This window comes from Falco cherrug, chromosome 9 (assembly GCF_023634085.1).
Source record: "Falco cherrug isolate bFalChe1 chromosome 9, bFalChe1.pri, whole genome shotgun sequence".
NCBI classification, from domain to species: Eukaryota; Metazoa; Chordata; class Aves; order Falconiformes; family Falconidae; genus Falco; species Falco cherrug.
In genome coordinates this window covers 55,573,975-55,592,922 of record NC_073705.1, presented here as the reverse complement: position 1 = coordinate 55,592,922, position 18,948 = coordinate 55,573,975, and the positions used below count along the sequence as shown (strand labels likewise).

General features: G+C 42.3%; 1 protein-coding gene across 1 annotated transcript in view; it reads right to left on the bottom strand.

Annotated features, from left to right (window-relative positions):
- MGMT (O-6-methylguanine-DNA methyltransferase) overlaps window positions 1-18,253 on the bottom strand; it is a 168,716-nt gene extending 150,463 nt beyond the window's left edge. Inside the window, exons 1-2 of the mRNA XM_055719789.1 lie at window positions 18,101-18,253; window positions 7,709-7,752 (exon numbers count right to left, since the gene is read on the bottom strand). Coding sequence (XP_055575764.1) covers window positions 7,709-7,732 — 24 coding nt within the window. The 5' untranslated portion in view covers window positions 7,733-7,752; window positions 18,101-18,253. The remainder of the gene's footprint in view (window positions 1-7,708; window positions 7,753-18,100) is intronic.
- Between the last annotated feature and the right edge of the window lie 695 nt (window positions 18,254-18,948).

The following is an 18,948-nucleotide window of genomic DNA, read 5'->3' as shown; positions in this document are numbered from 1 at the left end:
ATGTGATCTTGCTCCAATGTTGGGCTAGGATGTAACTACATACCGGCCTCAAAAACCTACAAATGATTGTCAGCACCTATTGTCTGAGACGATCCCAAATCCCACTACACCTATTAGTAGTACAAATCCTACGGATTCTTAGCTGTACAAGCTGAAGTTCTGGACTTATTTATCCAGCGAGTGCTGATGCTAGCCCATCCCACTAAAGGTGTGACAAAGTACCAACTTGTTCATTTACTTCCTATTCTTCATATAATATATGAATATATAAATATAACCTAAAGACTCATCACTTCAATGTTCTGACATATTTGCATTAGGAAGCTGGCGTATGAGCTATAATTCTCTAGCACCTACCCTGTTTCTATGATGCCATGTAACATCAGTGACTTGCCAACAAGCAATACCAGGAATTTGTTGGGTTTGAGAGGATGATCAATAAACATTGCTTCTTTATCATAATTACAGGAAAGAAATATGAGTCCTGGACTTTTAAATGTCCTTCTTTTGAGTACCACAGTATTCTCAAACCTGCTTGTTATTGATTCAAGTTCTGGATTAAAATTCAGTGAAAACTTGAAATATTGGATTTAAATTTAAGGGGAATACTTCACAGGCACCTGGACTGGTTTGGCAATTTGCTACTTCATCTCAGTCATTCTTCCTGATCCAGTAAGTTTACATCCTTCTCATAACAAAGTTCTTATCAAATCACATCACTGGTACTTGTCAAGGCAAAACCAGCCAGGGACCGCTGCAAGCCATAAGAAGTGAGATGGGTCCATCTCCAACAACTCCACAGCAGCAAGGTCAGTAGAACAGACAGGAGTTGACTGCTTACTAATACCCCATCTATTCTGCAATGTAAAGGTCAGCGTATCACTGAGGTGATACAGCAGCAGCGAGCACTGCAATTAGGGCAATTAATGGTTGCCACTGCAGTCATACCCTTCACTGGGGCTTGGGAAACAGCACTATTGCTGTTCCATACTGAGACAGCCAAAGAAAAAATTCCAGTGATTAACATCTCCTGTTAGCATCACAAAGACAACTGTGTGAAATCATAATTTAGAAACATAATCCCTAACCCTGCAAAACGTTTTAACCGCAGAAAGCTTCTGCCACCCCACCTGGGGCTGCACAGATGAGGAACGAGGCTGACCACAGCCCCTGGCTCGGCACGGCTGCTGGCCAGCTTACACATGCCACTGGTCTACTCATCCTAGGTTTTCATTGAATTATCGTTCTCTCAGCATCTCCTTAATAGTTTAAAACTTCCTGTATTTGTTTTACTGGTTTCTGCATGTTTATTTAAAAGGAAACAATCCATTGCATGTTAAGAATATGGGAAAAGATATTAATAGTAAAGGTAACGCATTTGTGCACACACACTTCAGTGTGGAGGGTAATTTTCCAGCCTTATGCAGCTAGTCTTAAATGAGAAAGCCGTTTCTTACACTCAGTGTTTTAAAGCAGAGAAAAAATTAAGGACTGGGAAAAAACATGGGATTCATGCGATCAACATGCAATCACAGCACAAGTCTAAAAGCCTGCTCCTGTTAATTTCTTGATTCATCGTCTATATCTTCACCTTCCAAATGAACAGCGGGTGCTACTGTTTCAAGAGAAAAAATAATTATGTACTGCAAATAATTTCAGTGTGGGGAGGAAAGAAGGGAAGAGGTAGATGTAAGTTTCATACCCAGAAATCATTTAATATACTGGAATAGAAATTAGGACAGAACGAGAAACATTCAACTCTCAGTCTTTTTGCTTATGAAATGTTTCATTTCTTCCAAAGCTTGAATATGAACTTTTATAAAAGCTGTTTCTTTTTCTTAAGAGAAAGAGCCCAAATATTTCCAACTAACATAATGGAGTGAACTCCAAAGCTATTAGGATGCCCTGATCCAAACACGTCCCTAAAGGTTTGACATCTTAATCTGTACTGCTGAAACTGTGAGAAAATTGTCCTGGAACCCAGGGCAGGGATTCTCCTTGTCTAAGAAAATAAGATAAGGTAGTCCTACCAATATTGCTCATTAATTAATGAAAAAAGAAATTCTGGACAAGGTAACACGTATTTCCTGTACTGTTGCACCTGAACATCATACACAGCATCCTTCAAACACTTGGAAACCTGTCAGTCCAAGGAAAGCCAAGTGCCCCCCAGTTTTTAATTTAAGACAAAAATTAAATTTTGAGGAAGAGAAAAGGTGTTGCATTCATTGCTGAAATTCAGGAAGACAGTCTTGAAACAAAACCACCATCATGGTGGCTAATCAGATTTAATTCTATCTATATAATTGGCTAACAAGTAAAATAAAATTTAAAATTAATTTTGATGTTATAAAATACCAGTCCACAGGTTCTTGTGAACCCCATGACCACCCATCTCGACATAAGCCACTTCTTCCCCTACACATCCCACAATAACTGTCTATACTGCGTGTACTTCTTCTTCATATAGGATCCAAAGAAAACTTCCAGCTTGCCAGAATAAAGCACCGTATATCAGGTCCACATATATTTTTCCTTGCTGCAAGAGTAATAAATACCTCCACAGCTGAAGAACAGGACTGTAATCCAGATAAGGCTTTTAAACAAAAGCTGCACTGAAATATACTGCAGTACTCTACTAATACCTCCAATGCTTCTCTAAGTAAATCTAACCCTGGTTAAGCCAAACCTGTAACTTCAGAGGGTATGAAAACAAAACCTACTCATTTCCTGGCTAGGGAAGGCTTGGAAGGGAAATGTCAGACAGACTGTAAGCAAACCCAGGGTTAGTTTGGGGTGATACGACTATTTCTTTACCTTCCAGAGAACTAATCCCTTAAAAAACGTGAAGGTACAGAATTAAGCTGCATATTTTGAATGTATACGAATATAGACTGGCACAGCAGCCACTAAAAATCAGTCCCCATCTTCACTTATCAGAAGGCCCACTTCACACAAGCCCCCGACAAACGGGAGGGATACATGTTCACGCAGAGAGCAACATTTGCTTTCTACAGCATTTTAAAAGTATTCAACAAGAGCAAACACATAAGTCTTTATTAAACAATCAAAGACAACAAAAGCAAGTTTCTGTTGTCCCATTGTATTATACTACTAATCCTCTTTGGATGGCAATCAAAAGACCCCAAAATGCCAAGCTATGAAAGAGTATTTCCAAGCAGTGGTAGCCTCTGGCTCTTTGGCTGCATCTTCAGTCAGTTGCTTTGGCAGACAGGAGTAATCCTGGTCTGTCAAAAGACAAATTCCCAGCGTACTTACCAGGGCGATCTCAGACTTTGTTTATTTTACTTAAAGGATATTTTAATTGTAATAAAACAAATTTTACTTCTTTGGAAGAGGCAGGTGGGTTATTCCTATTGCATTCCGGACTGCGCATTCCAGTGCATTTTCTACTTCATCTACTGCCTGCATGCCAAGCTTTGATTTGAGGCACTGTCAGCAAATACTTAAACACAAGACCTTAGTGGACTGCTTAAACTGGAATTCAGATGTACTATTTCCTCCAATACCTCTCCAAAAACAAGTAAACACATTCTGTGTCTTTCCCCAGCTATTACTTCTATAGGCAACTTAAATGCTATGCAAGTGTAGCCACCATTGCTGTCACCACAGAGCAGTTTAAACCATATATATAGTAGAATATTTACAACATTTTGCATTGCTAGCATGAAGCTAAGATTGAAATTTTGAAATAAATCAAACCATTACATGCAGCATACAAGTAAAATGTCATTAGAAAGTGCAGTGTTAATAAGCTGTTCAAATTGGTGATCGTGCTGGGTTGGCACCATGGTTGTGAGATCAGGTCATGCCATCCCTTTGGTGCACCTTGGTGCCCAGGAAAAAAAAAAAAAAAAAAGAAAAATGAAACAGCCTGGCTTAAGCTTAGAGTCACCTGGTTACCTTAGGGTATCTCATTTGAAACTGTGGGCTGCCTAGAGTTGATATAATGATTTAGAGCAGAATTAGATTAGAAATGGAATGCCAAGAACAGGGGAAAAAAGTAGACAGGACAGGGCCAGATATTTCTGTAATAATCAAGTTATGCCACCAACAGGGAAGACTTCAGTCATAACTGTGTACGTTCCTTGCTGTGGTATGTGTAAATGCCGCCAACAACCACGCTGTAAGCCACACTGCTTGGTGCATCAACCACGGAACATGGAAGTGTGACATCATTCTCACCCTACTGATGATCTAACAAAGGGATTAAGCACCCCGTCCCACCCCTTATTTTTAGACTGGAAATCATATGCCAAAAGACTCATTCTGAAGCACTTGCACAATGCACTACAAAGCAATGTTATACTTTTTCCAGTGTTTTAACATGCACTCAACATAGAATAAAACACTAACTGGAAGGAATTTGTTGCCCAACAATTAAAGAAATGAGTACCACATTAAAGAATCAAAGATAAAGAAGGCTGTCTCTAAGAATTAGAGGGTCCCCAAAATTAGTATCTATTTGTTACTGGTCTGAGTTTTAACAAGTCTCATCCAAATGAGAAGTCATTATGCAGTTGTCTGGATTTTCCAGATGTGTTCATTACTTCAAAATAAACTCAAGATATTAGTCAACATTTTAAGATCTACTCCTTAATTACCACTGAAGAGCTTGCTGTAAAAGTGTGTATACACTTTTCAGTAAGAGGAGGTTATACTTCGAGGCACTGAGAAATACAAAATCTCACTGCCAAAATGACCACCTGATGTACATGCATACATACCCACAGCAAGACTGACGCACACTACTGTTGCGGGGTTCAGCTGTGTATGCAAATATATGGCAATGACTCTAATGCAAGGGAAAGAGATGAAATTTTAATCAAATGAGAATTGTATCAGGTTCAGGGAAACTGAATAGGCTAAAAATGAAAAAAACCTAGCAGAAGAATTACTTTAATATTAGGTAACATTTCAAATTTTTATCACCTAAATCCACAAAATTCTTGATCGGCTCCTTCCTGTGTTCTCTGCAGAGCTGAAGTCAGGACCAGCTAAATAAAAGATAATGCAACTAGGCATAACACAATAAAAGATATTACCTTCACAATGCATTATTGCTGCCAATTATAAGAATCACTTCAACTTAATTTCAAAGGCACAATCACCCTCAACTGTAACAGTCTCTTTTTTAAATTTCAAACAGTATTACATTAAGGCAATAACTCACCTTCCAGCTATAATATCAGTCTCCTTTATTGCAAAAATACATTTCATAAATACTTCTCATCGACAAGTCAAGCTAATTCAGGTTAATTTTATTGTATTTTGGTGCTATCTCACATTTGTGTGCAATTACCTTTATCATTTTATTGCCGTGCCAGAAAGTAATCAGAACAATTATTTGAAAAAGGAGGTGTATAAATTCTAAATCACACTTCCTGGCAGTTTTGATAAAATAGCAGCTTTATCTCAGAAAGTGGCAGGGACATCGGATAAATCATGCATCAGTCAAGTGTAGCTGACCCCCAAGTGCATTGCACAATATCAGTAGTGCTTCAAAAGAAACTTTCCTATATAATCCATCATTCTTTATAATACCAAAATAGCTATACCTGAAGAGTAGGAGCTAGAGAATAGTAACAAAATAAATCTACGCAATATGAACAAACCCATTAATAGTGCTCCTTAAGCTGAAGGAGAGTCAGTAATATGAACTATGTTCAAGCAAAGGATTTCATTGACATTTTTGAAGTGAGTAGAACAGCTTTAAACAAATGAAGGAGAATCTGTGCATTAAGCATTCCCTAAAAATAGAAATATATCTACAGGAAAATACACACACAAGACAGGCGGCAAAAAGACTCGTTAGAAAACCACATTATTATCGTCTTGGCATACACATCTGAATTTTCCTATCGTTACTAATCTCTGTTTGACTCAGGACAGCATGGACAAGCGTTTCACTGTCATTAGCAGAGAGCAAAGCATCACAGTACAAGGATCTATTTACCAAGTTTAAATTTAGTAACTACAAGAAATCCAGAGAGGAAGAGAATTATATTTAGAATTAAGTTTCTAATGAAACAGAAAAATTGCCACACTGTCATAAGAACACCACAAACCCTAAACCCTCCTAAACAGAGAGCCATTCCTGATGTATGCTCACACACATTAACCACGGCCACGTTTCAGCCTCTTCCACACAAACCCAACATACATCTTTGGTCAATGCAACAGAATCATGGATGGAGTGGGAGACAGATACAGCGATTGTGGAAAATGCCCACGTCTGGCTGCTTTCAGGAACCATTTTTCAGCAACCTGCTTAAAAACTGCTCAGCACATCGGTGATAATTGATTTCTGTAAAAACCATATGTCAGACATATATTCTGTGTCACACCAACGCGTGGCTGTGCTCAAAGTAAAACTGTAAACTAGTCACATACTATAAATACCACTAAAGAAACACGAGCTACGTTACATACAAATTTAATATGAATCCAGAACGAGGGGAAACAGGACCAGACAGAGCAGCGTGGACTGTGCCTGCACAGCCCCTGGCAGACCGCCCCCCTCCCCACGGCAAATGGGACTGTGGGAGTTCACCTGTTTTACCTTAACCCTTCTGCTTTCCACATATCAAAAGGGGAAAATTCCCCTAACAGCTAACGCTGTACCTTTCAACTAGAAGTGAGAGTGGGAGAAATGAAAAGGTTAGATAATAAATTATTAGTTTCATGTCGCTTGCCAGCTATATCACATCTAGCTTTGAATGAGAGGGAACTAGTAATTCTTCCTACCATGCCTGGTTGTGCAGAAGATAATCAAATATTTCTCTGCCATTATTCCAGGTACCTCCAGGTATCTCCTAAAAGATGTCTAAAACTGGAAGATACATAAATATAACTAAACAGATGAGTGCTTAAAAATAAATGAAGCAAGAATTTATTTTCCTTAATTTCTTCCTCAACCATTCTATTTTTAAAAATAAAAACAATTTTCTTTCGTGGAAAAGTAAATGAAAATCTTCTACAGAGGGGCAGAAGACACAGAATATGTCAAATTTTCTAAGCCACATTACCTTGCATAAAGCAGATTAAAACCATAAGAGATGCCACTATTAAGACATTTTTAACAGTGATAGAAGTTGCCAGCAGGAATAGCTCAATATGCAAGTTGGATTGTACTAGAAATATTTTCCTAGAGAAGCACTAATAATGCTACAAAAATAGATATTCCACATAAAAAGTGTACTCATATCGTCAAAGTTCATGTTATTTATTTGAACAATATGGTTATCAACTGAAAATGTGTTGATGTCTTTGTTTTGGTAAATTGTTCTGAATGTCTTGATAAACAGACATGTTTTCTTATTTTACTATAATGTTACTGATCTATGCTTACCTCACTGAAGCATCAAGTCTCAAAATTAAGCGTTTCTTTTTCAGTGAGGGGCTTATTAGGAAATGGTAGCAGCTAACACAACTGAAAATGCAGCATTGTCCTGTTAGTTTATGCTCTGTGGCAGATAGGTACGTGATGGGGAAAGGTCCACTGATGCCTGTTACCAACCGTGACAGAGCTACAGAGATTTACAATGCAGCATCAATCTTGTCAACTGGATTCTTAATACTGACTGCTGGACGCTGGGGAAAAAACAAACTATGTTACGTGAACTCTTTTGTAATGCTGGACTTTCAATGCACACCTAAATGCAAGGGTATTTTACTATAAACTTACTTTTGGAACAAGCCTTGATGCCATGGTAGATGAAAGGTCTCCACCTGTAAGGAAAAAAATTCTCAGTTAGATTGTGATTTAATTTGAATTCCACAGGAAGAACTGTATGCCAATGGTGTCGTTTCTCTTCTAACCAACTCCATCAGTTTTTTAAATGAGCCCTAGGTTTCAGTAGCTATAATTTCAAAAGGGAGTTTGATTTTTTTCACCACAAGCAACCAGGAATTTTAATGTTCATTAAGTCATCTTCTGCTTGTTATGAGTCAAAAAAAAAAAAAATAATCAACAGATGGCACATACTGAAGACTTCTTTCATAACAAGTACTACACAGCTCCGATATTTGAATAAGAATGGCTTAAAAGATAAAGTATTAATTTAAGAAATATATGTACAGGCAGTAACGCACTTCCAAGTTACTCAGTAAAATAAACAGCCCTTTGTAATTTAGGAAATAATACATTTTAAGGCATGAAAGCAAGTAATTTAGTTATATTCTGGGTTTAAGAAGTGCAGAATGCAAACCACTAAGAAATCTTAACTTCAACTATCGTAACTTTAAACAGTATCATTATTTACATATCCTTAACAAAAAATCTAACAGGTTCATCTTTGCTCTCCCCTTTGTATGATGGGTATTTCCTCGGCATTTCGTTTTACCCCCCTCTATTTTCTTTCCAGTGCCATATTTAGCTAAGATCACTACATCTTTGCAAAGATGTGCTATGAACATTACGTTTTTTAAAATCAGGGAGATTATCCACCAAAGCTCAGCTTCAGAGTCCTGACTCAAAGCCAACCTCAATGGGAACTCTTCCACTCAAGACGGGGAACTCACTACTCCACAGGGGAGGAGCACTGTATCCACTTTAGAAATTATAAATAGCTTAAAAGAAATTATGTGAATATCTGAGGCTTTCCAAGTCCTCTCAAACACATCAAGCCTTGAAATCCAAGGCACAAACAGAACTTACACCCACTTCCAAACCACTTACAAGAAGACAGTAATATTTATTCTTAATATTACATCTTAATTATTTTAAGAGTTTTAAAATTAAGATCCTGAATAATTAGTATTTTGAATATATTAACAGTCATACCCTTGCAAGGTAGGCATTGCAAAGATCATTCATTCCATTTTAAAATGTAAGTCAGGCACATGAGCAATATAATAATATTACTTAAAATACCTGTGATAAGCTAAAAATAAAATAGCAATTTATTTCTATCGTCAGTTCAGAGCTTTGACTTTCAAGGTGCATAGCAACACTCCACTTCTTCGGATTGTTCTGAAGGGTAAAGCTAGAATATTTGCCTTGAAAAGCAAATTTATCCAGAAGCTCGTTTCAAACCTGGGCCAAAGACCAAAGAGAAGTACAGCGTGGAACTGCGCTGACTCAAGCCAGCGTTACATCCAGACACCCAGGAGTATGCACACCTCCTTTGCTACACTCCTTCAGGAGGGAAGCCACCGAGGTGGCAGGGGCTGGCGTGCAGGTGGCAGGGGCTGGCGTGCAGTGGCAGCCCAGCACCCCCCGCCTTACCAGGATGGCAGCCGGCAGCCAGCCTTCCTCCCGGCTGCTCCCCCCGGCTGCGCAAGAACTGGCCACCATCAAAGCGCCACTCGCACCATGGCAGGCAACCCAGGGAAGGCTCATCTACCACCTCCACCAGAAAAGGGAAACCCAAAGCCTTCCTGTGACACACCTGCATCTTATGCAACCTGAATATGACTAAAGGCTGGACAGACCTGTACGAAGAGCTGGCACCTAATGTGCTTTTGCTTCACTTGTGCCAACTGTTAAATAATTGCCATTTAACAGTTACTTACCCCCTTTTCCCATCTCCTCCCAGCTGATCTGGTGGTGCACACTGCTTTGGATTCTGGTGAGATCCACTTGCTCCCCATCTTCCCACTGGGAAATAAAGTGTTCCCAAGAGAGCAGCTGCTCATGGGTGGATGAAGGGCTGCTCTGTCAGGGCAGCCAGACAACAGGCATTCATCCTGACCTAAGGAGCTCAGAGCCCAGCAAACATCTCTGGGACAAAACTAGTCAGGAAACATCCCTTTTCATCACAATTTTTTGGTTTTTTTATTTACTTGCAACAGTCTCTCTTCCTGTTTAGGAAAGAAACCAGGCCAAATGCCAAAATCAAGTTAAATTTCAAGTAGTTGTTTTAAATAGCATCTCACTTGTGGTGGTGACAGCAGTGTAATTGCTAGCCAGGTTCCACATGATGCATTAATGGTTGTCAAAAAATCTCTGCAACACCCTCATAAGGATGCTCGCATACCTCTAACTGCAATCCATGCAGAGATCAAGAGTAAATCAAGATTAGCCACCAAAAAATTCAATAGTTTTAGGCAATTCCCCTTGACACTTCCTCAACAGAACAGTCTCTAAAAAGCGTAAGTAAAGATACCCAGCTTCTACAGTGTAGGAAAACTTTAGACCCATCTACGTTTGCTAAGGTCTTCACAAAGTATTCTTCACCTGCTGAAGCAGAGAATACAAACTGACTTTGAACGCAAGCACAGACAGCCGCAAGGGATGCAGCGCTCGGCAGAGAAACGACACCCAGCTTTGCGGAGGTTAGACTTCGAAGAGAACTGGAAACAGGTTGCAGCTTTAAGGGACAGGATTCTTACAAAAGGACTAACTAGCACCTCACAAGCACAACAGTTACTCTCTTCCCGCCGGTAAGTCACAAGAAACAAGGCGATACATTGGGGGAAGAAGCTTCTAGCACCACCAAGACCTTGGTGAGATTGGTGGCTGAGAAGGGCAAATCAATCAAAAGGCTGCACGGTGCCTATGGAGAGCCAGAGAATGATTAGTGTTCACGGCATAGGTCTACCTCAGGTTGAGCTCAACCGCCTGCTAGTCCAGAATGGCTTCCCTCTGATGACAGGTAACTTGCCAGTAATGCCCAAGCCACGGTGGTTAGAAGACGACCTGCAGCTAAACAGAGGGAAACTGTAGAAGACCACTGCTATAAGTCAGAGGGCTAGGAAAGTCCAAAACTTTGCTCCAAAATGTATTTCAGCCTTGCAAAGACTGTCTCGTTGGAAGAGGCCAATACATACACTAACTTCTTTTCACACTGAGTGGAAGGGTTCAGCTAAGGTTGATTTTGACAAGAACCCAATACCTCTTCTGAATGGCACAGGAATTGCCACTGATTAAATTCAATCATGACACCTCATCCTAGATCACATTCCAGAAACTGAGACACCAGAATCACTGGACCTGTCTTAAGACTGAAACCTTCTTGTCAGCGACCCCTTCACCAAGACAAAAAATTTTCTCCTGCATTTGCAGACAGTAGGATAAACAAAGGGTGGGGGGTGGGGGGGGGTGGGGTGGTGGGGGGGGGGGGGGGATGAAAAACAAAAAAGAAAGTGTAATTTTGTCCCCATCCCTACCAGCTCAGAGCTGCCTGACTAGGACCAGTGAAGCCCATCTCCCACTGAGCTCCTCCCTCAGACCTGAGCTGTGGGATCATAGCTCCGGGCTCAGCTCCCCTTGGCCTTTCAGTCGCAATGTGCTCAAGTTTCCCAGACCTTCTGTTCCCACGAGGGCTGTGCTGTGGCTGAAGCCATGCTGACAAGCAGCCAGGCAGCAGGATGCTCCCGAGACACCTGAAGATACACAAATGCCTTCAGATGCTGAACAGGAGCTCCTGCACAGTAGGAGATGAGATGGTACAGGAAGCCAATAAATCAAACCCCCCGTGAGGATTCCAAACCTCTGCATTTAGCAACAGACCAAAACCTCAAAGAAAAGTCAGAGGTTACATCAAAAATCAGATCCTTAAAGGCCATGAAAAATTTCAGCCATATTTTGTTGATAGTCTAGCACAGAAGTCCTTGGGCTTTAAGATACTTTCCTGCTTATTTTCACAGGACTGCAGCCGGAAAAAGTACATGTGATGGCAGCACTATGGTAAGAACTCTTAGATTCATAAAAAGTATTTTTCTCAGTTCATCAACTTTTAAACACTAAAAGAAGATCCTCCTTGAAAGACACGTCCTCGGGATGCGCAGAACAAAATACTCTCTGGTTTCAGTACTAAAATTTAAAACCAGCTATTATATCAAGTCAGTATATGAATAAAATTCCATATGAAAACATTTAAAGTACATTAGATTTTTGGTCAAGATGAAAGACTGAAAAAAACCCAAGCAATCTATTCTAATTGGGTTCCCATGGTAACTGTACAATTGGGTTTTTCAGTATAACATCCCAAAGGCCCAATGCACACTTGTAAAATATACTTCAAACAGCCTGAATTGTTTTTACATTACAGCACTCCCAGGAAGATCAATTACTATACATCCCCACCCTAACTATTAGTGGCAGGAGATGTTAACACTATTGGCCATATTAACATGAGTCATGTAAAAACCACCACATATCACCATCATTATATAAAACTAATTACACACTTCAGATTCATCAAACATGTTCTGAGTAATAAACCAATACTAGTCGTGTCACAAGATCATGTTTACTGAATGTTAGAAATCAACCCCAAATATATGCCAAACCATTTTGCTTCTCATATTGATTTCAAGGATAAACAAAATCAATCATTAATAATTACATTATAAGATGACCCATAGGGTTAATCATATTCTTAGAAACTCTCACTATGGAATCAAATACCGCTGCACAAAATAGACAACTGCAAAGGAATCTAATCCAGGCCCTACACGTTACCAATACGACAAAACAAGGTGCATTCACCAACGTGCAACTGATGTAATTGGTAAAAACAAAATAGTACCACTGTTCCATTAAAAAAAAAAAACAGAAACACACAAGCATTTATTAAAAAAGTTTCTCTCAGATTAACCACTTTGCCTTGTTGGGGCTCAATTTCACTTTCTGAAAGCACAACCCTGGCTGTAGATCCAGCTTGTCTTTCCAGACAAGCCTTCCATCCAACTGCCTAAGCCTCAAAGCTAAAAGGAGGTGATGGCCCAGGCCCACTAAGCAGGAATGAAAACCAACTAATTCACTTGTCTTCCAGGGGAAAAAAGAAAAAAACGTGGCTGGTTTGAATAAAGTCAATTTCATTTCTCAATTATCCAGAAGTCTTGGTATTTCATGAAGTCAGCAAATAACCAAAGGTATTTCTGTTGTCAATCGGAGACCGTGCAAGGGATTTCCCTTTTTCCCCTCCACCCTTCCCACTACATTGTATCTGATCACACTAAGCTCCAATAGAGCAAAATGAAGGGAAAATGAAGCTGTATGAATTATTTCTGCAGGCCACTGCCGACAGTCTAAAAATGTACTGTCAACATAGCCAACCCACTGCTGCCAAAGCAAGTTTCTGCATTTCATGTGTATTTTTAGAAGCCATACAGTCCATCTTCTGGTTTTTTATGTGAAACAGAAAAAAATAATCTTTTAACAGTGCCTCAAGTATACTTTAGGTGTTTATTAAAAAGTTTAACTAATCAACAGACCTTCTGCATACTTGAATGCACAAACACCCAAAGATAATGTTATTGTTTGCATTGTGCTGGCTGATCTAAAGCAGTCAGATAATTTACATGTTACTGAATGATGATTATGCAGCAGCAACATTTACAAGACAGCACTAATACTTGCTATCTGCTAATGCAGAGTTACCTGGAGGGAGTTAAATTTACACTTGGTGCATGTAGATGGCATGATTCAGAAAACAAAGCAAGTCTGAATTCAGTGGGCTGCGCTGCTAATATATACTACTTTACTAAAATATGTATTTCATTAATCTGATCATAATGCACTAAAGTGGCACTCAAAAAATAATTAAAACCTGAAAACACACCCATCAGGTAAGACCATTTCTTCAGTATCCCACCTTCAGTGGTATCAACTGCACAGAGCTACTGAGTACTATAAAAACAAGAAGCATTTACTGATTTTTACTGGTGTACCACCATGCCACCCAGAAAGTGGGATTCAAACTTCCGAAGTCAGAAATGGGATTTCCAAATGTAAAATAAAAGCTAGTTTCTGAGCCCAAGCCCAGCATCCCCAGCCACCTATTCCAAGACCCACAGCTCAGCTACACGCTGGGTTGTGAACATACAGTGCAACTGGACCTTGACATTTGCTGCTTCTACAGATGCCATCAGCTCCTGCTTTAAGAGGCAGAACTTTTCTTTATTCCCCTTTGCCAAGCTGCTCCAGACTCCAGGCCTTCTGTCAGCAGTGCTATTTTACTCCTATTTCACTTGAAAATCAGAGGGCAAGTCAGAACCTTTGCATCAATGAACTCCCCTCTTCCTCCTTGAGAATAAAGGTGACTTGTTCAGATGTAAGTATGTTTAATCACCTTCAGAACCTCTATTTCATTGGGAGGAATGTCAGCTGTGTGTCACAGTTTTACAAGTGACTTGAAAAGATACCTGAAATTATTTATACCGTTTAATTTGGCACACTATAAAGCAGATAGTCCTGACAGACATCAGGACAGGGTGCTTTGCTCTGCTCATATAAAATAGTAAACAAGGAAACAGCTTGAAAAAGGATTAGCAAAAAGCATTAAAATGGTGTTGTATTTCCAATGAAAAAAAACTTTCACAATTACTCAACTTCCATAAAACTCCAAAGCCACACAAGCTCTATTGAAATTAAAACACATATACCTTTTTTTTAAACAGCAGTCTGGACCACATGAGTAAATCATTAAGTTTTAAAAATGCACTTTGTATTTCTGGAATATACTTCAATACGGGTTCGGTAGTTTGGTTGTTCCTCCAGCGGTACGTTTATATTAATGCTGGCCCAAACACACCTGTACTGGGTGACAGTGTTAGCCTTACAGGAGACAAAAATTAACACAGCATTTTTTTCTTGTTTCAGGAAAGTTTTGCTCATCATACCTTCAGATAAATTTGCACAACCGAAGCCGTTGCCAGCACAGATTTGTAGAACAGCAACCTTCACAGCTATCAGCAGAGGTAGGGAACTCAAGAACTGGCAGTCTGCAGTAAGGGCACCAAACCAGGTATTTAATTTTTCAACTAGTGCATTAATGAAGAAGTTAAAAGTTCACAAAACCAGCCAAGAAACATGCTGAAACCTGTCACCACCTAAAAGATTTCAAGCCTCCTGAAATTAAAACTTTGTCCCACATTTTCCCATTAGTTACATTCTCTTCAACAGCCCAGATATCTTATGAACACTTGGTAAACTACAGAATTGCACAATCCGTCAATAAAGTAAGCGTATTTTGAACTACTGTCCATATGACTCAAATTTGTCAGTAAAAACTGCCACCAGCGCTGTGCTTGCAGAAAAATGTCCATAAATGCATTATTGCCACTGGCAGATCAATGTCCATAATAAAAACAAATAGATTTAACAAGTGCTTGCTTTTACGAGTTATGCGATTGGTGGGATGTGTATTCAGCTTCACCCAACAACTTCTGGGAATGGGCAAGACAGAGCATGTTAGGCACTTGCTGACTTCACCAGTGTTACAAACAGGAAATTATTCTAATGCAGGAAATCTTTAAAAGCATTAGACTGAATACTAATGCTTTCAGGATATATTTCAAAGTTTCACACATTTGGAATTTAAAGTATTGTTCTGTGAAATATACAATAAGAAATGTAAACAACTATCACAAGCAGTGCAGCTTTTCTTGCCTTGCTCTTTTTACAGAAAATGAGTTTAATTTAGGTCAACTGCATCCCAGGCAGCATGGCTCAATAGTCTTGAGGCTGATGTTGAACACCTCAACAAATTGGGACCTGCAGTTTGATCCCACGAAGCATTTAGAGCACCAATACGAGAATGACCATCACTGCTGAAACCATCTTTCAGTCACCACAGGCGAGGATGTCACCCTTTGTATCAGAGGTGGAGGACATGGCTCACACGGAAATTAGGCACTGGTTAGAACATGAGCCAGGGTGTAGCAGCCAGTATAGCAAGGTTTAATTCATAAACATCAGTTGTTCTCGCTCCTCCAAAACCCTGATGGCATGGGAAAAGAACTCTACAAAACAGCCAGCCACGTCTTCAAACACGTTCCCCTTTGGACCTTTTGCATTACTATTTCTTCTAAGTTTCCCCTGTCACCGAAGTCAGTTTAAATAGAATTTCTCTGCTGCAGCCTTTCCATCTTATCCACACTTTCTGTACCAAACTTAATACTTTTTCCGCACAAGTCCTTAAATTAGCCATTCAACGAAATCCCGATAACCTTTCCAAAGGGCATGAGCTTCTCCTTCAGGCTACCATCCCTTTAGTGATGCCATTAACTGATTCTCTACATACGTTAAGCATTAAACAGTGGTGACAAGTTAATTACAGAGTTATCAAGAGATAAAGTAGTCACGGTAACACAAGTTGCAATACAACTACAACAGTTTCCTATAGAGCTTCTGTGCAGTTGCTGGTGTAATTGGTGTAATTAACTTGTCATGTATCAGAATGCAGATAGGAATTGCTAAAGCCACCTTGCAAGCTCACATGGCTACTTTTTCCTCTGAAGTTTGAGCCTTTTGGTAGAATTGTCCACATATGGAACATTTCTGTTTGAAAACAAAACAAACCAACCTTTTTACTTGGAAAAACTGTGTCACAGACTGACAAAACATTCACAAGAAAACAAATAAGCAACTTGGCAAGTTTCACAGAACTGGCTGTTCCTAGACAAAAGTATCCTGCCTTACTGAGGTGGGTTTTTGCCCCAGAAGCAGTAAGCTTTAAAAGCATCATAGCAGTCAGGCATTAAGGAACTTAAAAGATGAATAAAGCTAGAGAGGGGAGGGGGAACCTGTTCAAGAGAGAAAAAGCACCAACCCAAAATTAAGACCTGAAGAAGTAACTTGGGTTTACAACAAGGTATTCTGTGGGGTCTCTGATTCTGTTCCAAGGCTGCAAGCCCTAGCCTGAAAAGCAGAGCCAGGTTGTCCCACATTTACTAACCCTTCAGGTCCTGACACAAGAGGCAGCCATTAAGACACAGTGGCTCTGCTCATGGTCCTGCAGAGCACACAGAAACCTTTCCAAAGGGTGCCTGTGCACAGGTAGGGGAACAGAGCTGCTCAAGGAGACTCAGTCCACCAGACCTTCTGTGGGCTTCCACACCACAGGGCAGGGAGGCATTGTAATGCGACAGGAGATCCCTTATCATGGCACCACTTAAGCTGCATTTCCATGCAAGCAAGGGAAGACCAAAGGCCACAGTGGCAGTTCAGGGAGGGAAAGCTCCTACACTGCCAGTTTTGGTCCCCCGTGCATTAGGGAGACAGGCAGGGCTTAGAGGCCAAAACCTTCATCAGGTTCACAAGGGAACCCTGTCATCGAAACAGACCCCTCCAGAGATAACCCTTGTCTTCTGTGCAGGGGAAGCACAAGTCTGGACGCAAGAGTTACGCTGTGACAGTCATGTCTAAACCAAGTGTTATGCCCCAGTTCATAAAATGGAGGCTTTCTGATGTGAAACACAATAGACTGTGCACCTTACCATTTAATAAGAGCTCCATTTCACAAAAATAAGATACAACTCAGTAACAGGTTTATTTCGAAGTTGGGGACAAAATATTAAAACAAAGTAAATGTAAAGAATTACTTATAAGCTGTGTGCAGTTACAATATTGTACGTATTGTAGAAGCAGCTGCAGAGCTTGGTTTTTATGTCAACAGCAAAAGGACATTTTATGTTCATGCCAACTTGACACAATTATTTTAGCGTGGTTTCACTCTAACCTGACCTAACCACGGGCTGCTGCCACAAGGCAGGGTGCTGCCTCCCGTTCACCCCCGCACTGCGCTACCCACGGCCCGGGGGACACCTGCGCACTCCGAGGGGCTCCTCACCCTCAGCATCACCCACAAAAACACCTCCCCAGGGCGAGGGAAGGGTTAGCAGCGCTGCCTGGGGCAGGAGCGGCGCAGGGCGGCTCACCGCCAGCCTGGGTTCAGCTTCACAGCCAGCATTCCCCGGCAGGAACGGTAACCGGCCGACACGTGGGCCTGATGCCCGCCCAGGAGGGAAAGGCCCCGGACCAAACGCAGGGCCACGTCCCCTCCCAGGCCTGCAGCCGCAGGGAGCGCGGGCAGCGGCGAGCCAGGGACGCCCGTCCCTCGGTCGCCTGAAAAATTAAGTAAAACCCCAGCGCTGCGGCAAGCACGGAGGGGCGGCGGCCGCTCACCCGCCACGGCCGTTCAGGAGGACGCAGGAGGCCCTGCCCCGGCCGCTCGGCGGGGAGCGGCCCCAGCAGCAGGCCCGGCCTGCCCCAGCCCGCAGCCATCTTCCCCCTCCCCGCCCGCCATGAGGCGGCCGCGCCGCCCGGGCCCAGCGGAGCCGCCGCCGCTTCCTGCGGGCCGCCCCGCCGGGCCCCGGAGCCCCGCGGCTGCCCGGCCCGCCCGCGCACCTGCCCGCGAGGAGAAGGAGGGAGAGCGGCGGAGGGGCCGCCGCAGCGTCCCTGGCGCCTGCAGCCGCAGCGAGCCCCGCGCCGCGGAGGGGGCTGCGCCGGTCGGGCCGCGCCGGGGGAGGCGCCGCGCCGCCGGGGCGGGGCCGCCCGGAAACCCGGGCGAGGGAAGCGGCGCCCGCAGGCCCGGCCCCACGCCGCACCCCGAGCTGCCGGCCCCGGCCCTGTCGCTGGGCCTCTTGCCGGGCCTGGCGGGGCCGCGCCGTGGTAACCGCTGGTAGGGCCGGGGCAGCGATGCACATCGCCCGGGTCATGCGGCCCACCTGGACCCCTCGGGCCCCCTGCCCCGGGGCCGCCTGCCTGGAAGGCAGTACGGCTTCTCAAGGCCACACGGGTGGTCACAGATACGGGGTTTCTGTAGGAGTGTGGCCCAGAGTGATGGTCTGTGCGTAGTAACACAGGAGTCGGAGCCTGCAGGGTGCAGAGGTGCTCATACATACACCTCAGTCCTTCCTTCAGGCGCCAAAACGTGAATGGCTGCTGACCCAAATCCACCATGTCTGGAAGCAAAATGCAGGCCTTCCAACTGAAATGTGGGGGGGTTTAGAATTACCTAGGCTTCTCCCTTGTTCTGCTTGCACTTTGGGGCAGGATGATGAAGGGCAACAGGCAAAGACAGGCGGCATCCGGGAATCTGCCTTTTTCACACATTTGCAAAGTTAGGGGTAAGGTGGGGACAGTGAGTTAGACCAGAGTTTGCTGAGGGGGAAGTGTTTGGCAAATACAATTCCAAAAAGAGATCGCGTGAAGGAGGTTAAAAGGAGCGAAATGTCAGAGAAAAGTTGACTGTA